Source organism: Leucopleurus acutus (genome assembly GCF_964270905.1).
Source record: "Leucopleurus acutus genome assembly, chromosome: X".
NCBI classification, from domain to species: domain Eukaryota; kingdom Metazoa; phylum Chordata; class Mammalia; order Artiodactyla; family Delphinidae; genus Leucopleurus; species Leucopleurus acutus.
In genome coordinates, this window is record NC_139148.1 from 130,154,965 (window position 1) to 130,177,855 (window position 22,891).

General features: G+C 59.4%; 2 protein-coding genes across 4 annotated transcripts; both read right to left on the reverse strand.

Annotated features, from left to right (window-relative positions):
* Window positions 1–1,893: 1,893 nt before the first annotated feature.
* Window positions 1,894–2,457, reverse strand: TREX2 (three prime repair exonuclease 2; the record flags this gene model as incomplete). Its single annotated transcript, XM_082865171.1, is given in 3 exon segments — window positions 1,894–2,077; window positions 2,079–2,139; window positions 2,142–2,457. Coding segments are annotated over 3 exon segments (561 nt in total).
* A 2,301-nt stretch (window positions 2,458–4,758) lies between these two features.
* Window positions 4,759–22,677, reverse strand: HAUS7 (HAUS augmin like complex subunit 7; the record flags this gene model as incomplete). Of its 3 annotated transcripts, none has more annotated exons than XM_082864871.1 (10): window positions 4,759–5,003; window positions 9,335–9,449; window positions 10,307–10,531; window positions 10,978–11,074; window positions 11,167–11,325; window positions 11,745–11,836; window positions 14,843–14,904; window positions 17,389–17,456; window positions 21,470–21,585; window positions 22,579–22,677. In XM_082864871.1, the coding sequence occupies 10 exons, from the start codon at window positions 22,675–22,677 to the stop codon at window positions 4,933–4,935; spliced, it is 1,104 nt and encodes a 367-aa protein (XP_082720997.1). The 3 variants fall into 3 exon arrangements, with proteins under 3 accessions (XP_082720997.1, XP_082720998.1, XP_082720999.1); XM_082864873.1 differs by lacking the exon at window positions 4,759–5,003 and adding an exon at window positions 5,632–5,903; XM_082864872.1 differs by lacking the exon at window positions 9,335–9,449.
* Window positions 22,678–22,891: the final 214 nt, after the last annotated feature.

Here is a 22,891-nt window from a genome sequence, read left to right on the forward strand (position 1 = left end):
TCAGTACAGTTTATAATAAACTTACATACGTCTGGATGTATCTGGATGTATCTGTGCGCATGTGTATAGAGACAGACACAGAGAGACAGAGAAATAAATACACCGCACACACGCGTGCGCACGCGTGCACACACACATAAATAGGCTTACGCTTACTTGTCACCATGTATCAGCACATCACAGCTTTCAGACAGCAGGGGGGCAGGTCCCAGCCTGTCTTCTCGGCACAGAAGGCACACGGCTTGGCCTGGCCAGTCCGAGCATGGGCTTGGGGAGGGCACCTGAGGCCAGGAGAGCGGGGACTGGTGAGGGAATAGCACCTGGGCCCTCAAAAGGTGAGAGGGCATGAAACCCGAGACCACAGCGGCAGTGGCCACAGATCAGGCCTTCGACCCGCCCACTCGGGCCTGGAGAGGCCCTCTTGGCCTCAACCGCTCATTGAGTCGGTGGCCAGGAGCCTGTCTGGTCAGATAAAGGAAGCGGGCCCTGCCCGGGCACCAGGGGATCTGAGGGGCCCTGGCCGCCTGCATCCTCACGGCGCCCCTCTCTCTTGGTTCCACCTGCCACAGGCTCCTGGACCAAGGCCCCGCCCTGGCCCTCTCCCGGGTGGGTGCTCTCCTGGGGCAGGGGGCAGTGCACAGACCACACTCCCAAACTGTTCCCTGTGGCTCTTTCCCTTATGGCGTAGCCGCCCCACCCCTGCCAGCCTGTGTCCTGGCCACACCAGTCTTCCACCTTGCACACTGCAGCGGCTCTAGTCACTCTGACCCACTCAGTGTTCCCGGACAGCCCGGCTGGCTCAAAGCTCAAGGCTTTGCTCGTGTGAGTCACTCCTGGTCGTGGCTGCCCCACCCCACCCCCGCCCCTTCTCACCTGCTCTCTGCGTCCTGGACAGCCTTGCCCCATCCTTTGGTGACACAGGTGGGGCCCCAGAACGGGTTCCTTCCAAGCTGTCGCCCTCAATGCGCCAGCCAGCCACCTCTCTTACACGCTCTGGGTCACCTGGAGCGCGGGGCAGCCTGGAGCCCCCGTGGTACCCACCCCTCATGCTTGACGTGTGCCTTTCAGGCCCTTCCCCAGCACCTCCGCCCTCCCCCCGGACCTACCGTATCATTTCACCCTGCTGCCACTGGCAGAGCTGGGGCAGGGGCTCCAGGAAAGGAAGGAGTGGGGCTTTGCCCCCGGAGGCCAGGGCTTCAGCTCCCTCTTCCCTCTGTCTCCTCGACACAGATTCGGGCCACACAGATGTCCCTTAGGTCCTGCTCGCTGATTTCTTAGGTCTCTGGGGTGACAAGGCACAGTAAGAGACCAGCCAGGGCAGAGGCCCGTGGCTTGAGGTCCACAGCCCCAGCCTGTCGGCCCCTTGGACCAGGCTGTGAACGCCGACGGCTCCCCGACCAGGCTCACCGCAGAGATAGGCCACAAGGGGGCAGCCCTGGGGTGCTCTGCTCGTGCCCCTGGCCTGGCTCCCTCTTGGCCCACTCCGGGCAGGGTGTAGGGAGGAGAGCATGCGAAAGCCAGCTGGTGAGCGGCTGTCAATGTTTATTGAAAGACGGGGTGGAGGGTGGGCGCCAGCGGCAGCAACCTCTACCAGGGCACGGGCCGGGGGAGGGGCCGGGAGAAAGCTCTAGGGCTGAGGGGCAGGTTAGGCCAGGGCCAGGGAAAGCCTGGCAGGCGCACAGGCCCGCCAGGATGGGCAGCAAGGCACTGGCCCAGGTCCAGCTCCGGGCCACACGGCCCGGCTGAACGGCGGAGGCTGGCACTGCCCTGCTGCAGGGAGTGCGCCTCGTCACCCTGGGCAGCAGCGTTACCGAGCCCCTGGCTCAGGCCTTGAGACTCGGGCCGTCGGGTGGCACGTCCATGGGGCCCAGCTAAAGGCATATGCTCAACAGCCTACGCGAGCAGCTCGGCGGCGCGGTGCAGAAACCATGAGCCGGGTGTGCACGTGGCCCTCGGCTCCGCCTGGACGTAGCAGCGGAAGAGGCTGCCCAGGCTGTAACCCTTGCCGCCCTGGGCCCGGGTGCCATGGCTGTGGGCATGGTCCAGGCCCCGCGGCGCCGGCAGCGTACCCAGGCAGCTCCGTGCACAGCAGGGGGAAGTCATAATCGAAGCCGTTGTGCGCCACGAGGCACAAGGGCAGCTCAGGAAGGCCTGCGGTGTACGCACCACAGCGCTGTCAAAGCCGGCCTTCTGGCACCTGGCCAGGCTCTCGCTGCTCACGCCGGTGATCTCGGTGGCCTTGGCAGTGAACGGGCGCTCTGGGCTCATGCAGAGCGTGAGCTCATCCGGGACCTGGGGCAGCACCGGGGCGTCAGACTCATCGCGCTTGGGGTTCTCCAGCGAGGAGCGGTGGACGGCAAACAGGGAGATCTCGGCGATCTTGGGGTCCACGCTGGGGAGCCCGGTGGCTTCCAGGTCCAAGAAGACGAAGGTCTCAGCCTGGGGTCCCTTGGACATGGTGATGTTTTCACAGGGACAGTGAAGCCTACAGCTGCCCAAACAAGAGGCAGAAAACCTGAGGGCCAAAGAGATGGGGATGCCTGGAGTTGGCCACCCACAGCCATGCCCACGGCCAAGGTTCCAACCCTTCTGGGTTCACTTCCTGCCACTTCCTAAGCTGGAACCCAGAGACCAGGCCCTGTTACTTCTGTCCAGGATGAGGTGTCCTAGGGAGCTTGTCACCCCATCCATTTTGTCCTTCAGTCCCTCCCCGACCATCCCCACTACTACCACCTAGTAAACAGCATAAGGAAGGCCTGATGTGCCCAGACCCCAGCCCAGAGGCCTCTGCCTCTTGCCTCCAGTATACGGACAGGAAGACCATGCCAGGTCCATGTCACTGGGGACTTGGGGAGGTGCAGCCCAAGATGGTATGGTCACGGACACACAGTGGCCAGGCGCCTCAGGCACAGCACCCCAGGTACACACACACAAGAGGGCACCTGAGAAAGCCCTCACGGTGATCCCCAGCCTCCCTGGCTTGGCCTGTGCCCTGGCACGTGGGTGCTGGCCCCAACCCAGCCCCCCGCCTGTCTCCGGGCCGCCGGCAGCTGCCATGCTGGCTTACCGGGAGTGGGCGCTGCTCCGCTTCCTGGGCTGTTGGGCAACCGGCTCCACACAGGCTGCTCCGAGCGGCCTTTAATCTGTGGCCGCGCCCCCCTCCCCCCAGCTGCCTGTCCGGCAACCAGGAGGCCTGAGGCTGCAGGACCTGTGTGGCCGGCTCGCGGCCCCCTCGCTCGCCCACAGCCGCTGGGACACATGCCCCGTGTTTACAGATCGGAAATCCAGCTCCTGGGCCGCAGGCGGGGTCCCAACAACGAGCGAGCAGCGCAGCCCAGGCCGAAGGAACGTGTTGTCACAGGCACGAGGAGGAAGCCCGAGCCCTCCGCCCAGCCCTGCCTCCCAGTGTGACTTAGGTTCAACACCCAGCCCCAGGCTGGGGCATCTCCCACAGGGGCATCTCCAAGGCACAGCTCCCCCACGTCACCAGTGAGCCGGGTGCCCCTCGTGAAGCTGAAGTGAGCTGTAAGGACGGGCCTTGGTGCGGGCTCATCTTCCACCAGGAATGGGAGATGGTATCTGTTTCTCGGATATAAGGACCCAGAACTTCTCAGGAGCCTTTAGCGGAGGCTGCCAGGGAAGGAGCAAGGGAAGCGAGGCAGGCGGGGGCAGCCCTCCACCGAGCCCTGTGAGATCGGGTGCGGGGGCAGCCCGGAGCCACCCAGACCCCAGGCTCCGGGGCCTTCCCAGCCCCAATGGCTCAGTCGAGGGTGAAGGGCACAGTCAGAACAGGAGGGGAATGAGACGGCCCTCCGTGATCCAGGAAGCAGGTGACCTCATCCCCGGGACCTCCTCCCGGGGCAAGACATGCCAGCACTCGGCAATGGGCGCTCACAGGCCCAGTCTCCTGCCGCAGGTCTTCCAGAGTCCCCTGGTCTGTAAAGCTGTCAGTGAACCTGGACTGCGGTGCCCAGGGGCCTGCCCGTCCTCCCACCTCCCACGGCAGCCATCTGGGGGATGCCCCAGGCAGGCAGGGGACCAGGCCTGGGGGCTCTGGTAGCCCGGGTGGGAGGGGGCCCAGCGCCCAGCCCCTGGAGCCTCCTTGCCTGCAGCAGCCACAGGGTCCTTGGGGAAACGAAGGTGCAGATGCAGGGGCAGGGCAGCGTGGGCGCCAGCGAGGCGGCGACCAAGGCCGAGGGATGCCCCTCCCCCACGGCCTTCCGCCTGACGCTGGGCTCAGGGAGGCGGGGCCCCACCAGTGGTGCCGGCTCCCGCGCTTGAAGGGAGGGAGGTGGCTGTGAACGGCGCCCTGCTCACGGGAGATACAGAGAACAGCTTCCTGGCCAACCAATCAGGCCACCGGCAAAAATCCCCCAGGCCAGTGCCGGGTGACCTGGGGAGGAAGGAGGAGGAAGCACACGCTCCACTGGCCGCGACCCAGACGGCCGTGGGGCAGCAAGGAGACCTCACGGGGCATCCCCAAGGCCGGCCCCAGGGGAGGCAGCGGAACAGGGCAGGGGGCCGGGCGGGGAGCTCTGGCGGCATTCAGCCAGAGGTCGTGACGAGGCATCACCAAGCTTAACAGGCAGTGGCGGCGGCTCGTGGGACAGGCAGGATGGGGCAGACACCCGAGTAGCCCAGGCCGCACAGAGGAGGGCAGGATTCACTTCGTGATACAACAAAAACTAACACACCACCGTAAAGCAATTATACTTCAAGAAAGATGTTAAAAAAAAAAAAGTACGCTGGAGACAACTTCTTAGAACCTGAGCTTTCTTTTGTCCCCAGCTCACACCGCCCCGCCCCACCTCCGGGCCCTGTCACGCGCCCCCCCCCAATCGCTGAAGGTACAGAGCACGTGGAGGGCAGCCCCGGGGAGCACGGGGGCTGGCTGCTGCCTGGCTCTTCGGGGCAGAGCACCCTGCTCCCACGCTACTGCAGGCCATTGGGCAGGCCATCGTTGAAGACCTTGTATTTCCAGGTTACCCCTCCCATTCTGATGGCTGCAGAGAAAAGAAAACGGCAAAGTCAGTCCAGCACTTCCCAGCCCGTCTCTCCACTGGCCTTCCTCAGGTCCCAGGCCCCACCCCCCACCCCCACCCCCACCCCCGAGCCAGGAGCCGTGAAGGGAGCCAGGGCCCGGTGACATGGCTGGAAGCCCCCGCGGGCGCCAGGCCGAGCCCCAGGCCGGGGTCCACTCGCTTGGCCACGTCCCTGCCCACCCCTGTCCCCGGAGCCCAGGAGCGAGGGGCTGTTCTGATTTTGATGCTGTGTGAATTTTAGTCAGACCAGCAACCGGTGCACACCCGTCCTCTGCCCTCCCACACAGCAACGTCGGCAACTGGCATTTGGTCGCGCCCACCCCAAGGGCGACTCTGAAGTCAGGAATCATGCGGTGGGCCTCAGCCACCCTTCCCTACTCACCATCGACACTCCCTCTGGGGACGATCACGTCTCTCCGCAGATAGGATTTGGGGGTGTCACTTGCCTTTACTAAGTCCTCAGGTTTTCCCAACCTCTAGACGCCCCAGCCCCGCTCTGCTCCCGGGGCTCCCCCGACCCCGGGCGCGTCCTCAGCTCACACGTCTCTCCTTTGTTCCAGGCCCTCGTCCTGCCTTGCCTTCTCTTGGCTCAGGGCTTGGCTGGGTCGTGTTGTCTCTGGAAGCCTGGGCCCTGCTGCTGCGTCCCAGCTACTCCAGATTGCAGGAGACTAGGCCTGGGGATGCGTCTTCGCGGTCCACCTGCTCTGTACTCAGCCCTCAGCTCTGCGACCTCCGCCCTCCTCCTTCCTTCCTTTCTCCGCATCAGGCCTCTGTGCTGCTTTTCTTTGTCCTTGTTTTGTTTATCCGCCCCATTCTTAACTCCTAAGGGTGCCTGCTTGCGCTTCTCCTTGTTGGTGTTTCCTAGGTATGTTTGGACAAGATACTATGTTAATTCAACTTGGTTGGAAAGTTCTGTTATCTGAATGACCCATGAGGCCTACTTTTCCAGGTCTTTCTTCTCTCTTCCATGGTGTTGGTCCAGGCTGGGGAGAGGAGGCCCTCAGAGGCCAGAAAGAGGTGGCTTTCACCTGGCCACCAGCCGTGTCAGGAGCCCGAGCTTGCCATGCATGTCGATCATTTACCTCACAGAAGAGCAGGCTAGTCTCCCTGGGAGCGCCAATCTGTACGGACCTGCTCTGCTTACGCCCTCCGCTTCCAGCCCACCTGCCACCGTCCCCACCCTGGGACTGCCGGCCACACCGCCGTGGGGCTGTCCTCGTGGTTGCAGCTTTCTGCCCCCATTGCATCCATTGAATTGCCTCCATGGACTTTGCTGCTTCCAGAAACCTGTTTGTTTTCAAAATGCATTGATATTTTGATGGCCTGGGAGGCAGAAGGGGCTTTGGGTCCGCCCAGTCGAGCCGGTGACGGGTGAATGACGATGGGACGAGCTGCCCACCCACATCGCCAAGGCCCTGCCCACACACTCGAGGCCACGGCTCTGGGCGCCAGCCCTGTAGGCGCACCCAGTCCCCTCACTCAAGCCCCTCACTTCAGGTGTGGGGACGTGCGACCAACATAGCCTGGCTACTGGCACCCAGATCGGTGGCCTAGCTTCTTATACGGGAAGGTGAAGTAGCACAGACACACGGACCTCCCACAGTGGCGGGCCCGAGGCCGCAGAGACCAAGGCCCTTACTCTCTCAGGCAGACACAAGGGAAACGCCAAGGCCCTTCCAACTGGCCCCTGGCGTGGAGTTGCCAGGGGTCATTTCTCTGCTGTGTCTATAGCCCAAGAACGAGTCTCAGACAACACGAGGAAGCGACGCTGACCACAGCGCTTGCACTCTAGACTCCCTGGATTCCATGGCGAGCAGACACTTCTCTGCAGGCACAACACAGGGGAAGCGGAGGGGTTCACGCAGCTTAGACGGGAAAGGCGAAGGCTGCCGCTGTCCTGTGAGCACGGGGCAGGTGGCACGCCGTGGAGAGCACTCGCGGTCACTAATGTACTAATGAGAGCATGGGCTGCAAGCACAGTCCTAACAACAACTACACACACGGGGTGAGACTCACAGCAACAGCGGTGATGAGGATAAACGTTAGGATGGATGTTTAAATGGAGGCTTCTGCTGCAGTTCAGTCAGAAAGAGACACTCCTGGGTGCCCAGGTATACACGTGGTGAGTGCGTGCACGAGGCCAAGAGCGGCGAGAAGGCCCGCGAATTCACGCAGACAGCCCCCCAAGGGAGGGCTCGGGGCTATGTGGCCTGAAGCCAGTCCTTGGGGGTGCACTGGGTGGGGGGGATTGACAGGCAAATGCTGGAGTCGCCGTTGCCTCAGGCGGTGGATAAGAGTTGGGGCAAACAGTAGACCAACCAGAAGGCGCAGAAGGAGAGGATGGGAAAGGAGATGCCCACGAGGGCTCTGCAGAGCTCTGACAGTCCTGGGAATCTAGAAGGCCATGCGCACGCCCCGGGACTGTGTGGGCACCCAGGAGAGACCTGAGATGGCCCTGAGCCGGTGCCTCTGCTCGGCCTCTAAGAGGGTGGGAGCAACAAGAAGTGCGCAGGAAGGAAGAGTCGTCAGCCACCTGGCCGAGCGTGGATGAGAAACACGAAGCTACGTGTACCCAAGGAGCTCAAAAACCTCCAAATGAGAGAAACGCAAAGCAACCCGCACCAACACACGCTATAATCAGACCGCCAAAAGCCAAAGGGCAAGAGAGGTCGGAGAACGGAAGAGAGAGGGGACTGTGCAAGGGCCTCGGCTACGAACCGATGAATGTCAGCAGATCACAGACCCCCACGTGGGCGGTGGGCGCACAGGGAGAGAATTCTCAGCGGGCAGGGATAGCGCTTGGCCGCGGGCAGGCAGAGGTGGTGGGAGTCTCTAGCGTGCGAGGCATGTTCCATTTCTTAGCCGGGGTTGTGTTTACACAAGTACTGGCTTTAAAGTCATTGGAACTGGATTGAAGGGGAAATATCCAACTTTTCACTTTTCTCTCTCTAAGACTCAGAGAGAGAAAAGGCCATTTTTCTTATCACAAAAGAACAACAACAAAAACCTTTTCTGAGTGTTTTTTTACCTAAGAAAAATAGACTTACTCAGAAAAAAAAGTTTAAAATTAAATTCAGATACAACTTTGCCCCTATCCAACAGCAGAAAGGTTGGAAGGTTCAAAGCCAGCGCTGACGAGCATCAGTAAGATGGAGACCGCTGGCCTCACTGACAGGATAAAGAAAGACTAAACGAACTAAAACACCTCTGATTCCAACACAGAGCAAACCAGCGTCCATGTTCTAGCTGAACTCCTAGAAGGGACTCTTCTACATTTTTTTCCCTTTAGATAAGTGAAATCATACTGTATATTTCTTTTTGTGTGTGTGTTTTTTTTTTTTTGCGGTACGCGGGCCTCTCACTGTTGTGGCCTCTCCCGTTGCGGAGCACAGGCTCCGGACGCGCAGGCTCAGCGGCCATGGCTCACGGGCCCAGCCGCTCCGCAGCATGTGGGATCCTCCTGGACCGGGGCACGAACCCATGTCCCCTGCATTGGCAGGCGGACTCTCAACCACTGCGCCACCAGGGAAGCCCCTGTATATTTCATTTTTAACCTGCATTTTCCTTTTAACATTACATGATACACATTTGCTCATGTCACTGTAATCAAGTTTTGAAACAACAAATACCGTCCCACCATATTCACATACCAGAATTTACTCAAGAATTACCCAAGGGTAAAACCTTGGATTATTTCCATTTGTCACTATTGTAAATCCTGCGACAGCATCATGTGAAACGGTATAAGACTAAAAATGACCTACAGGGTCAGTAGTAGAAAATGTTAAGTAAATTATAGCAAATGCCTGAAAGGAAGTGTCTGATGATTAAAAATGTGACTTCAAGAACATGGGAAAACGCTTAAAATGAGATCCAAGGGAAAGAATATAATAGTGTACACATGTTGTAATTCTACTCACCTTACACAAAGAAATAAAAGATGATGAGAGGAAACGGAATAGAGGGAAACAGACCAAAATATTAACACCGACCATCTCTGGGCCAGCACATTACGTAATGTTTTTAGTTTACCTCTGCACGTCTTTACGTTACGTCTTTACGTTATCCCAATTTCCTACAATTAATGTTTTTATTTTATAATCCGTCAGAAGAGTTTTCAAGGGAAGGAAAACCTTAAGCATTGGAAAAAGAAGAAGAAAAGTGAGGGGCCAGTCCCCAAATGCGGGTCAAGCACAGAAGGAGGCAGGCACTAAGCGGAGGTGCACCGTGAAGGCCCTGTCCCTGCCCACCAGACGGGTGGCCACAGCCACAGAGAAGTGGTGACCACATACCTAGACTCATCACAGAATTGTTGCTGCCCCAACAGATCTGCTTGCCCTGCTGCTGTTTCGCCATCCGCACGGCTTTCACCGAGGTGTCAGTGACCTCCACGACCGCTTTCAACAGCTGGGAGGGAGGGAGGAAGGGAGGGGACTTGTGGGCTTGAATGCTGGTGGTCTGACCCACAGAAGGTGTCTCCTGCTTCCCACCCAGGTTGACGCCAAACATGTGCGTCCACCCACCAGCCCAGGGTGAGGGCAGGTCTCCAGCTGGAGACTCACCCATCAGAGCTCCCCAGGCTAGCTCCTCCCCCCTGGCCCAGCGGGGACGCCACACTATCATGGACCCCATCCCACAGAGGCCACGCAAAGCCAGGGTCACGGTGGGAAAAACACTGTCCCAAAGTAAAAGGGCATTTCTGATGGGAGAGGACTGTGCCCTAACTCAGCCTGTTGGTAGAACTGCAAAGGACAAGCTGGTCAGAGGTTCGGAAGTCTAGGAGCTTTTTTGTTCAAAAACCAAGGCCAGCATCATGGAAGCCCTGAGCACATGTCAGAGTTCCACGCATGGTGACTGTACTCACAACCGTAACCAAACCTAGCATTCCAGGCCAGCCTCTGGGGCTCTGAGTCAATACTGATGTAGTCAGCGCAGCAGCGTGAGGCCACTTTTTCTCATCTGTCTGAACCGGGTCAAGGGCACAGACAGGCAAACTTCTGTCTATCTGTCTGGCATAGTTCTTGGCCACACAAGAACGAACAGGCTGTGATACATTTGGGTGTTTCGTGAAGACAGAGTGAGGCCAATACAGGGACAGAAGCTGGAGGCGGGACGAGGGTCTCCCACATTCAGCTAGGACCCAGTGCAGGCCATGGCACCGTGAGAAACGCCTGCCCCAACCCGCCACCCACTCGCAGGGAGTCCCTCACTGGGGGCTAGGGTGGCACCTGGGAGGGAGAGGGAGGGGGGAGGGTGATGCTTACTTGGCTGCATGAGGTCAGAGTCTGGTACACGGCCTGGATGATGGGGCCGCACGGGCGGAGGTTGGGGCCTGGGCGCTGGCAGCAGTCTCCCAGCTCATCGTCATAGACTTGCAGGAAAGCCATGATGAGCTGCCGGAAGTCAGAGATGACCAGGCGCAGCTTCTGGTCTAGGGTGCTGGCGTCGGCCCCGCCCACAGCGGCTCCTTGCTTGTGCTGCGCAAAGCACTGCAAAGCCAGAGGCGGAGGGTCCCTTGAGGCTGCCCTGCCTGTCGCGGGGCACCAGGTCCCTAACCCACTTTGTGAGGCGGGGTCTGCCGCCCACTCCATGCTTCCCCGAACTGGGAGACAGAAAGAAGACCAGAGGCCTGCATGGGCCTCAACATCCTCCTCGCGACCTCAGTAATGAGGCTGGGTCCAGGGCTGCGGGGAGGGCCACACGCCGAAAGCCCACCCGAGGACGGTCCTGTCCACTCCTCAAAGAGCCTCCCCACTCCTGCCTTCACGGAGCCTGAGTACCCATCACATGCTAGAAACTGGTGGGCACCCACCACCTCGCTTAGGCCTCCCGACACACTCATTGTAAAGACGGGGTGTCTGAGGCTGGGGTGGGCGACGTGCCTCGCCTTAGGACACGTAGCGGGGCCCCTGCGCCCCTGCGGCCGGCGCCTCACCTCCACCCTGAGCGACTGCAGCTTCGAGGCACTCTCCTGCAACTGCCGGGCCAGCTCTGCCACCTTGTCGTCCTCTGACTCGATGGAGGGGCTGGCCCTGCAGGGAGAGAAGGGGGGACACTTCTGCCCTGCGCCATCACGGGCACTGGGGCACCTGTGGGCCATGCACAGACCGAGCGGGGCGTGTACCTCTGCCAGGCGCTGCTCTGCTTGTCGAGAAGTGGCTGCACGCCCAGGGGCCACGCGTCACACTCGGGGCTCAGGAGCATCTGCAGGTGGGGGCTCAAGAAGAACTCCCCCAGCAGCGCCTCATTCTTCTCCCGGGTATCCTCGAAGTGCTCTTTCACACTGCAAAGGCAGCCCCAGGGCCACGCCATCACCGGCCAGAGACCCAAGAGGCCAGATGAGACCGGGCAGAGAGGCCAGGAGAAGGCATCTCCTCCAGTCTCCGAGAGCCCACCCACGTGTGGAGACACCGCGGGTGCCCACCCTCCGCCGAGGTCAGCCCATGTTCTCCGAGGCCCGCACCACACCTTCATGCCGACAGCCTGGCACCTCGGGTGGCACCCCGGGGTGGGGGTGGGGCTTCCTGCCTAGGCTTGCGGCCCACAGCTCCTGGGCCAGGGAGCAGCCGCCTCTACGGGAGCGGGGAGCGGAGCCCCAGCCGGAGCTGTGCCCGGGGCTGGGCCCCTAGCCCCTCTAGCGCCAGACGGAGGACCAAGGGGGCCCACCGGCCGTTCCAGGGAGGGCCCGTCCTGAGCCTTTACCTGCAGCAGCTGGAGCCTCCGACAGTCAGGCTCCGGACCACGTCCAGCAGCTGGTCCATGAAGCGCAGCTGCTTCTGGGCACAGGCCCGGCCCTGGGCAGGAAAGGCCACATGCACTCACTGGCCAGGCCACGTGCCCCCAGCCCGCAGCTGGCCCCTACCCAGTAGCGTCGTGGACTGGCCTGGGGCCCCTGGCACAGCAAGACAGGCCATGGCTGTGGCCTGCGCCGAACCCACTCCTTGCGGGGAACAAGAGCTCGTCCCCAAGGGGCGGCAAGCAGCCAGGCCTTACAGCCAGGCTTCCCAAGTGGCAGCTGACTCAGCCCCCTACCCCAAAGGCGGCTGGGACTCCCGGCAGGGAGCTGTCTGGCCAGGAGCTCAACTCCTTCCTCCTTCCAGAAAGGGGAGGAGGCTCACGGCTGATCCCCATGATGTAAATACAACCCGAGGGGCCCAGCCTGCTCCCTAGAGCCCTGCATAAGCAAGGATGCTGGGAGGTAAGCTGGGCCCGGCTCTCCGCTCGAGCTCCTCGCCGGCCTGCCCTGACACACCGCTATTCTGGGGAACGCACCAGAAAGATGCGCTCAGCCAGCATCACCGGTGACTCAGTATAAAGCCCTCCAAGAAGCACCTGCATTTAAAGTGGGCTGAGAGCTCGGTGCTTTGTGACCACCTACGGGGGTGGGAGAGGGAGGGTGGGAGGGAGACGCAAGAGGGAGGAGATGTGGGGATATATGTATACGTGTACCTGACTCACACTCACTGTGTTATAAAGCAGAAACTGACACACCATTGTAAAGCAATTATACTCCAATAAAGATGTTTAAAATAAATAAATAAAGTGGGCTGAGAGGGAGAGGGCTGAGAGGCTCCTGGTGGCATCTCAGGCCGGGCAGCCCTGTGTGGGGAGCAGATCTGGGGACAGGGCCACATTCTGCTATCATGTTTGCAGCTCAGTTCCCCGTTCACGAGTCTCATGGCTGCGGCTGCCTGGCTCTCGGCTGTGTAGCCACGTTGACAGGACCAGTGCCTCCGGAAGCTTCTGGCATCTCCATCTCCTTGCCCTCGGCCTGCCCCTGGCTGCTCATCACTACCTCTTGTTGACTCATTCTCCCAACCTGGCCAAACAGCACTGAGCCTGAATGATACACCTGAGGGGCAGCCTGGGAATAGGAGGTGGGAGGTGGGACACTGTCTAGACAGAGGAAATCCTGGGCTGAAATGTGAGACCAAGCGCCACTCAGGATCTCACAAAGCCTTGACCAGCGGCCAGGGTTGCGTGCCGTCCCCTCCTCAACAGACCCGGCTCCAGGAGACCCCCCCAAGCCCAGGAAAGGGTAAGTGTCCCTCACAGCCTGTACACTGAAAGCTACAAAACATCTCTAAGAAAAACGAAAGAAAACCTAAACACGTGGAAACACAGCCCGTGCTCAAGGATAGAAAGAGTTAATATGGCTGATGGTAATACTTGCCAAGGTGATCTACAGATTCAACACAATCTTCATCAAAATCCCGAATGGATTTTTTGCACAAATTGACAAGCTGATTCTAAAGTTCATATGCAAATTCAAGGGACCCCTAATAGCCAAAACAACCTTAAAAAAGAGCAAAGTTGGAGGATTCACATGTCACAATTTCCTACAAAGCTACAGTAATCAAGGCAGTGCGGTACTGGCATAAGGACAGACATATAAACCAATGGAATAGAGTAGAGAATCCAGAAATAAACCCTCACTTTTACGTTAACTGATTTTCCACAAGGATGCTAAGGTCTTTTCAATGGTGCTGGGAAAACTGGATAGCCACATGCAGAAGAATGAAGTTGGATGCATACCTTACACCACACATAAAACTAACTCAAAATGGGTCAAAGACCTAATATAAGAGCTAAAACTATAAAACTCTTAGAAGAAAACACAGGTGTCAATCTTAACGGCTGGATTTGGCAATAGATTCTTATATATGAAACCAAAAGCACAAGCAACAAAAGAAAACTAGATAAACTGGATTTCAACAATGCTAAAAACTTCTGTGCTCCAAAGGACACATCGAGAAAGTGAAAACACAATCCACAGAATGGGAGAAAACATTTGTAAATCGAATATTTGATGTGACTTATATCCAGGATATATAAAGAGTTCTTACAACTCAATAATAAAAAGACAAATAACCCAATTAAAAAGTGGGCAACGGAAGCGAATAGAGACTTTTCTCCAAAAAAGATATATAAATGGCTAATAAGCACACGAGAAGATGTTCAACATCATTAGTCATCAGGGAAACGCTAACCCTTCACACCCACCAGGATGGCTGGTGTCAAAAAGACAAGAACAAGTGCTGGTGAGGATGCGGAGAAACTGGAACCCTCGCACATTGCTGGTGAGGATGTAAACAATTGTAAAATGGCGGCTCCTCAAAAAGTTAAACAATTCCACTCCTAGCTATATACCCAAGAGAACTGAAAACACGTCTTCTGTCAAAAACATATAAAGAACAGTCACAGCGCTGCTTATAATAGCCAAAATGCGAAAATAATTCTTTCAAATATTCTTTTTAAATTTTAAGGGTAGGTGCAGAGTTTCTTTGACTGATATGGGGGTGGATTGGGCCTGCCTCTGCATGGAAGCCCACGGGTGGGCAGCACATGGGGGAAAGTGCAAGGGCTCAGGAGCCAGAAGCCTGGGTTTGAGGCCAGGCTCTGTCACTGGGTAACCTTGAGAGACTTGTCTGTCACCTTCCCCATGAGATGGGGCTAAGACAAGTACCTCCTGCCAGTGCGGGTGTGACAGTTACTGGCACGTAAAGTACTTACCACGGTGTCGGTGTGTATGAAGTCGTCCACCAAGGACAGGATGTGCTCTCTGCCCCTTCGGTCATCACAAGCCAAAGATCCTTCTCGGCCTCCTCAGCCACCCTCCCCTCTCGGCCCTAGGGATGGCTGGGGTCTACCCAAAGGAATCCTAGGGGTTCCTGCCCCAGGGGGCTAAGGAGCGGGGACTGTGGGCGCTAGCTCCTGGGCCTGAGGGAAGAAAGCCCTCCCATGCCCACCCCAGCGTCACCGAGGCCCCCGGCCCATGGGGACAGAGGGCCTTCTGTTACCTTCAGGAGCTCGTGGTCATCCAGCCCACACAGCATCAGCTCATGGCCCAGTTTCACCATCTCTGTTGGAACACAAGGACCCAGTTACCACAGACACCCACCCAAACAGGCAAGGACACCACACACCCATGCAGGGTGCCGAGTGCTTCCCTGGTAAGGGTGCTCCTGCTGTAGCGTCAGCGGGCCCAGCACCCATGAGGCCGGGTTGGGCCTGCAAGACCCAGGTATACAAGGATGCAGGTGGAGGACACACCAGGTGCCAGGACTGCCTCTTGCTGTGTGACCTATACCCAGTCACTGCCCTTTTCTGAGGGCCAGTTTCCTCACCTGAAATAAGAGGTCGCACTCAATGCTCTTCCACATAGGGAACTCTTGCTTCTAGCAGAAGCCAGCCAGCTGCCTGAGGAGCCCACAGAGGCCAGGGAACCTTCCAAACATGCTGTGTGTCACCGTTTCAGAGACCTCGCCAAGCCAAAGCAAAAGGAACCATCTCACATTTGTCAATCTCCTGCACACCTTTCATGCCAGCACGTCCCTTCATTTTGCTGGCAACCCTAGGAGATGGCAACCCTTTCATCTCACAGATTGGGAAACTGAGTCCCTGCGTGGTGCAAGGAATGCTGGGCCACGGCTTCCAGGGAGCCCCGGGCATTTTCCGAGTAACCACCTGGTATACGAAGAAAGGCCAGAACTTGGAGCCAGAAAGCCTGGGGTCAATACTCGCTCCATACCCCTCCCCCCAGCCCTGCAGCAATGCCCTTACCCTCACAGCTCCCACCCTCATATGCCTCAGTGGCAGGACACACATCTGCTTTGGAAGGTTTGCTGCTAGAAGCAAGCAGGGCATCTCCAGTCATCCTGGAGACACGGTACAAATGCCAGTTATACCCCCAGCACATGTGCTCAGCCCACACCCCTTCACCCCGAATCCTTGCGTACGCCCTGGCCTCCCTCTCACTTAGCCCACATCCGAGTCTCATCGTGGCCGGACTCGTGCCCTGTTAGACCCAAAGGCAGGCTGCAGCCCTCCTCAGAATAAAGGCCAACATCCTTCTGCGGCCCACAAGGCCGGCCTCATCTGGCCCCATGGCCCCTCTGACCTCATCCCAGCCCTTGCCCTCACTCTACACCCTACGTCAGCCACCCCGGCCTCCTGGCTGCTCCTCCAAGCTGCCAGCCACACACAAGCCTACCTCAGGCCCCTTGCGCTTGCTGTCCTCCTGCCCTGAACGCTAACCTTCCTGATACCTGCCTGGCTCCCTTCCTCCCTTCCTGCATGGCTCTGTTTTTTTAAACAAAGGCCTTCCCCTGCCACCTTGTGTCGACAGCTCCACCCTCCTCCCAACCCACCCGAGCACCACCTTGCCTTCACCTGGCTTGTTTACGGCGCTTCTCACCATCTGATGCACTGAGAATTGGCCGCCTTCTGTGCATCAGCTGTCTCCCAGCTAGCAAGTGAGCTCCGTGAGAGCAGCACGACTCACTGCTGCACCGCCAGCACCTAAAACAGTGCCGGGTGCACAGTGGGTGCTCCATAAACACCTGTCACGTGAATTTGTGGCTTCTAACCCCCCTACCTGTCCCGGTTTCTCCCAATGATACTCCTTCACAAGCACTCATGTCTACCACCTGCTCTGCCACTCAGCACACTCCCATGGGGTGGGTAAGGCTGAGCACCCACACTTTACAGAAGAGGAAACTGAGGCAGGGAACGGAAAGGGCCAGGGCTGGCACCTGTGCGTGCATGTGTGTTAGAGGATCCAGGTGTGGCCTGATGACCAGGCTCACCCGGCCTCGACCCGGTCCCATCAGGAGGAAAGTGGCGGACATGACAGTGCTGGGGAGAAGGGCAGCGCCTCTGTGCAGCCCAGGCCGGCCCCCAGGCCAGCCCCGCAGGCTCCAAGACACAACCCCCGCTCTTCTGGCCCACTGCAGCCTCGGGGACAACTGTCCCCAGATAACTAACTTGGTAGTGCCAGCAGCGGCACGGGTCAGGAATCTGGGGTCCAGCTAACCCACCCTGGAGCTGGTGGGGGGAGGGAACACAGGCCCCTGGAAGGATGGGCCTTTGGAAACACTGTTGTGTGGGCGAAGAGCCAGCCACCATCTTGAGGACTGCAATGCACTCCCCTTTATCTAATGTTCATTGCTGGGTTAAGGACAGTTTCTGCCAAAAAGCGATCAAAAAGAAGCGGTTCCAAGACAAGGCCCCACAGGCCCACAAAGCGCTGCCCAGCGCGCTCCCGGGAATGCCGCGTGTCGCGTGCACGCACACACACCAGCGCAACGCGGACGGACCGCTGGTGGCGTCGGCGAGAACGGCTGTCTCTGCCCCCAGCACCTCCGTGGATGGGCTGGCAGGGTCTCCTTCACATGTGCAAGGGAGGGTGGGTCCTAGCAGGCTCTGGGAATCCATGGAGTGCGCACCGTGCAGGAGAAACCACCAGTCCAATGGGAAATTCGCGACCTGCTGAGGAGGCCGTGCACCAGGTGAGAGTGGCCCCGAATCCGCCATTCAACACGAGACTCCCACAGCGGAGACCCACCTTGGATCTTCACCTCGGCTGAGGCCCCCTTAGGTGAGCTGAACCTGTCTTGCCAGGAGGGACAGACCCTGCAGGGAAAGAGCAAAGCCCAGTCAGGCCTGAGTGGGCTGCAGGGGCCCCTCACACCCCTCCTTACACATGCTCTCAAAAGCGAATCTTTGTGCCTAGGTGCTAAATACCACTGGAACACTCACTTTAAAATGGATAATCTCATGTGATCTCAACTCCGTAAATTATCAGAGAAACAAAAAACCAAAATATTTCTGAACGCTTACCTCAGAAATGTGAATGTGAATACTGAAATTAAAATTCTCACAATAAGGCTTCCCTGGTGGCGCAGTGGTTGAGAGTCCGCCTGCCGATGCAGGGGACGCGGGTTCGTGCCCCGGTCTGGGAAGATCCCACATGCCGCGGAGCGGCTGGGCCCATGAGCCATGGCCGCTGAGCCTGCGCGTCCGGAGCCTGTGCTCCGCAACGGGAGAGGCCACAGCGGTGAGAGGCCCGTGTACCGCAAAAAAAAAAAAAAAAAAAAAAAAATCTCACAATAAAAGACATGAAATGACTGCCCAAGAGAAAACACTGAGTTCCTCAGAGCACTGAGCTCTTTATCAGGAGGAACCCGGGGGCTGGCTTTTCTTGCAATCATGGCGCAGGTCTATTTGGAGGATGTCCGAAACGGCCTTCCCTGCTCTGGCGTCCTTGCAGGCCTGGCTTGGGCCCCCTCTCGCACCTCTACGTGTGTGTCTGCCCTTCTCCGCCTGCAGCGCTTTCTTCCCGCCCAAGCCAAGCACACCGAGTTGGCTCCAACTCGTCCCATGAAGCCCACGGCTGACATCACCGCCCCAGGGAAGCCAGGGGCGGGCTGGACATGCCTGCAGCCAGCTTGGCGTCCTTCCGTCACTGCGGGGCCTGGGAGCTGTCTTTCCACTGCGCTCTGACCGCCCAGATTTCAGGCTCACCGAGGCCAGGAGCTGACTTTCTGTTCTGTATTTCTAGGCCCTAACATGGCAGCCATCACTGAAATGGTGGCCAGTGGGCATTAACGAATGGATGACCACAGCCCCATGTCACAGAATAATCTGCCATTAGTAAATGCCCATGCTGAGCTCTCTCAACAGAGGGAATGTTTTTAAACTAACATAAGTTAACAGGAGATGATGCTACCCCAGGTCACAGCTTTGAGCCAGCCTCCCAGGTGGGCAAACAGCAATCCCAGCTGTCCCCCTGGCTTGGTGGAGCCCCAGCCTTGATGATACCACACAGATAAACGGGACAGTGGCCACCTGTAAGCATCTTGCCTTAAGATGCCCAGCTGACGGGCAAGACCACTTCCAGACACAGAGCACATCCAAAGGCAGTAAGGGGTGCGATACACTGGCAGGCGTCACAAGTGACGCACAGCACAGGCCTCCCACTGGGTCTCTTCCATGAGAGGGGTGCAATCTGAGCGCCGCGTCCCCAGCCCGAAGCTCCACGCCTGGCACAGCACCGAGGCCATGGGAACTTCGCTCCAGCTGCTTGCCAGGGAGCCCCAGGATGACTGGGGCCAGGACCCCGCCCTGCTATGGCAGTACGGGGACCAAGCCTCAGCCCCAGGGACCTGCTGACTCACTCGTCACGGTGGGAGAGGGCAGGGTCGGTGTTCGGTGGAAAAGGCTCACTGTTCCTTCCCTGTCTTCCCTGTTCCTTCCCATGCCTCCAAACGCCTGCATCCCAGGTCACACCGGCCCCAACTACGCTGGGGCCCTGGAAGCTAGTGGAGCCGCCCTGACCCGACCTGAGGCACCAGCCGCCCCCCCCTACTTGCAGGACTGCAGGAAAGGGGGGGGGCAGCCACCCGTTCTGCCAAAGAGGGCTGGGCGAGTAAGGGCGGGAGGAGGAGCCCCCGCTGTGTGAAAAGCTAGGAGGCTGGCCCTGGGCCTGGTTGCTAGGCAACCTTCCCGCTCACAGAGCACCAGAGAGAAGAGAGCGCTCAGTGATCCATCAGGCTGGACCTCAGCAAACCACTTCAACACGCTAAAGAATAAATCCCCGAAAGCCTGAGTGACCTCACTCGAAAGGGCTTTCATTAGAGTTGATTTTCTTGAAGCAGCAGGGAGCAGGGCAGAAACTAACGGTGCTCAAGGCCTTGAACCCAAGTACAGCTCTTCGGGAGCCTTAACCTCAGCAATCTAGGGGCCCCACGGCTCTGCCCCGCCCGTGCTGAGGGCCAGCTTGGCATAGAGGACCCCAAGAACCACCACGCCCAGCCCCGCAGCCAATGCCGCGTGCGGTTTCCAGGTTCCGCCCAGACAGGGGTGAATAGGTGGCCCTAAAGGAGGCTGCAGTGGTGAAGCCACGTGCAAAGAAGCCAGCAGGAAACTGGGGGAAACCAAACTGTGCAATCCTCTGGCCATCGAAAGGCCTACGGCACTTCTGCCAGCTTGGGAATCATAAAAAGCAACCGGACATTACCTGGTTGCTTCTTAAAAGGATTCTGTTTCTTGTATTTAAAAAAGCACTGAAAGCATTTGAGGACTGCAGCCAGAGGCTCTCACCCATGCCCCCTATGGCCAGCAGAGGGACCCAGTCCCCAGCTTCCACCTGGGCCAGGCAACTCTGGGCTGCCTCCCACGAGAGCCTCTCTAAGACCTGACTCTGGCCTCCCTTCGCCTGGGAGCGTGTTCAAGACCCCCGAACTAGCCCAGGCCATCCCCACTACTATCTCTCCTCCCAGGTCCCTGGACCAGGCGCTGGTACCTCCAGGGCCAACAGTGCCTGTCATGAGAGCCATTGCCATTCCAAGCCAGGCTCCTGCCATCTTTTCCCAGGGCTCTTGCAGCAGCCTCCGTTATTGGTCTCCCTGCCTCCAGCCTCTCCCCTCCAAATCCATCCACCACAGGACTCCCAAGTCACCCTGCCCAAAATGCCAATTTCAGTATGGCACTCCCCTGGTCCCGTGCCTGTCCTGCCCAGAGCGTAAGTTCAAAGGCCTTCACGTGGCTTGGAAGGCTCCACGTGAGCTGCCCTGGGCTGCCATTCAGGCCACTGCCGCCCGGCTCTCCCTCCCACACCTTGACTCCCCGCTCCTGTGGAAACGAGTGCCCACCATGTCTCGTTCCCTCCCAGATCAAATGCCACCTCCTCCCTGCCAAGGTCCACAGCACTCAGGACTGCAGAGGTGCGCCCAACACTGGGATCAGTGCCTGAGCCTCTGTGGCCACTGAAGTCCCAGCTCCTTGAGGACACCCATCCGTGTCGGAGGCACCTGGAATGGAACCCCGGTAAGCACGTGTCTGTACACCTACTTGTCACCCCACAGCCTGGAGCATGTCTCACATATGTTCAACGCTGCACTGCGACCTGGGGCTGATGGCGGGGGTGGGGGTCCCACCTGGTGCCTGCCCTCCAGCAGCTCCCAGTGCTCTGGAGAGCCAGACAGGACAGCAGGCCAAGACCCAACCAACAGGCTGAGGGCTCTGGCAGGGGTGCGCTCAAAAGGCTGTGGGTGTCCCGAGGAAGGAGGAATACGTTTTGCCCTGGGAACTGGAGACTTCTGAAAAGGAGACAGGACGTGTGAGCTGGGTCTTTGAAGGCTGTATAGGAGTATGTGTGACATGCAGACGCCTGGGCAGGCTTTGCTTCCCTTGCACGGTGCCAGGCACACACACCCAGCTGCACCTTGACCCAAAGGACTTGGAAATGGGGTCTTGGCCCTGCCTGCCACTCCTCGGTGGCAAGACCTGAGACAGTTCTCGACTCCAGCCTGACCCTCAGCTTCCCAGTCTGAAAATGAAAGGACTGAAGTACATCATTCCCCAGGTCCCTGCCAGCTCTGAAACTAGTAGTTACAGCAAGAAAAAACGCTCAGACGCCAAGCTCAGCTTCTGTGAGGCGGCAAACAGAGGAGCTGAAGCACTTCGCGGGGCACTTTCTTCCCAGATCTGAGCACGGCTTCACTTCTTATCTAAGCAGCTGCTCTCACAGTGACGGGGGATGGAGGACAGCTCCTCAGATAAAGAACAAACCCCATCTTCCCCCCAGCGGGTTGAGTGGTGCCCGTGTACCCCAGGGGTGGGGGAGGAAGAAACCAGGCTGTTACCGTGCATACATCCACTCCAGGATTTCCAAGCGGTACTTCGAGGGGCTACACAGCAGTTCCTGAATGGTCTTTGGTTCTGTGATATAAAGACCCTGGAGGAAGGGGCAGCTGAGGTCCTAAGCAAGGAAAGGGAAAGCCAGGAAGCTTTAGAAAGCCAACATCAGCGAAGGGCTGAAACGCACATCTGCAGTCAGGCTCTCAGCGCACCTCCGTTCACGCACGTTCCCGGCCGCCCAGCACCCACCAGGAGGGTCACACACACCCCACCACCCCCGCCGGGCGCGCCCGGCACACTGGCAGCGCTGTCGATCGCGCCCAGAGTTCAGTCCCCCTCATCCGCGGCTCCGGCCGCCCGCCACTCCCCGTCCTTTACGGACGCCCCCTCGGAGCGCAAGCGGTAGTTTGATTTGGTAGCAACTAGGGGCTTCGGAGAGATTCCGATCCCGGCTCCAGGCTGTGGGAGCAAAGGGAAAGGGGAGGGAAAGGGCCGACGGGGCCGATCGCGGACGGGAGGGAGGTGTCGCGGGGCGGGGGGGAGAGGAGAGGGGATGAGGGGAGAGCCGGGACGGGGTGGGAGAGGGGAGAGCCGGGACGGGGTGGGAGAGGGGAGAGCCGGGACGGGGTGGGAGAGGGGAGGGGCGCGCGGGTAGCGGCCCCGGGACCGCTGCCTGACCTCGCGGGGCGGGCTCCTCACCACCGCTGTCACGGGCACTGGCCGCTGACTCGGAGGGGGAGGCATGGACCCCGCCCATCTGTCTCCTCCGGACCCCGCGAGCTCCTCGAGTGCCGGGCCTGTGGCCCCCGACCCCCGCCGCCCGCCCCTGCACTCACTCCGCGCGCCCGGCCGGGTCTTGCAGCGACAGAAGCTCAGGCGCGGTAGGCGCACGGCGCCTGCCTGAAGTACCAGGCAGTACCAGAATGAAGGCCTGGAGCCGCCCAAGGAGCCGAGAAGGACGCCCCACAAGCCTTCCCCCGCAGCAGGACACAGGGCGCAGCCTGCAGCGGCGACTGGGGCGGCGCGCCGGGCGCCGCCGACTTCCGCAGCAGGCCCTGCCCGCCCCGCCGCCCGGCCCCGGCCGCCCCGGGGCGGCTTCTCGGCCCCGCAGCACCTTCAGCTTCGCGAAGACCTCCACGGCCGCCTCGAACACGCTGTCGTCCCCCTCCTCCTCGTAGCCTCCGCAGCCGCCGCCAGCACCCAGCAAGGCCATGTTTCGCGCTCGGAGCCGCGCCCCGCCCCCACGCCCCGGGCTGACTGGCCGGCCCAGCTGCCAATCAAGCGCCAGCCGGTGCTCCTCCCACCCACCCGCCTTCACCGGGGCCCGGGAGCGGCCCGGAGACGCGGCCCACCCCTCCCCCACTGCGCCTTTCCCCTGGGCCGCGGCTCCGCCCAGGAGGCTGACCTCAAGGAAGGGGACGGAGCTG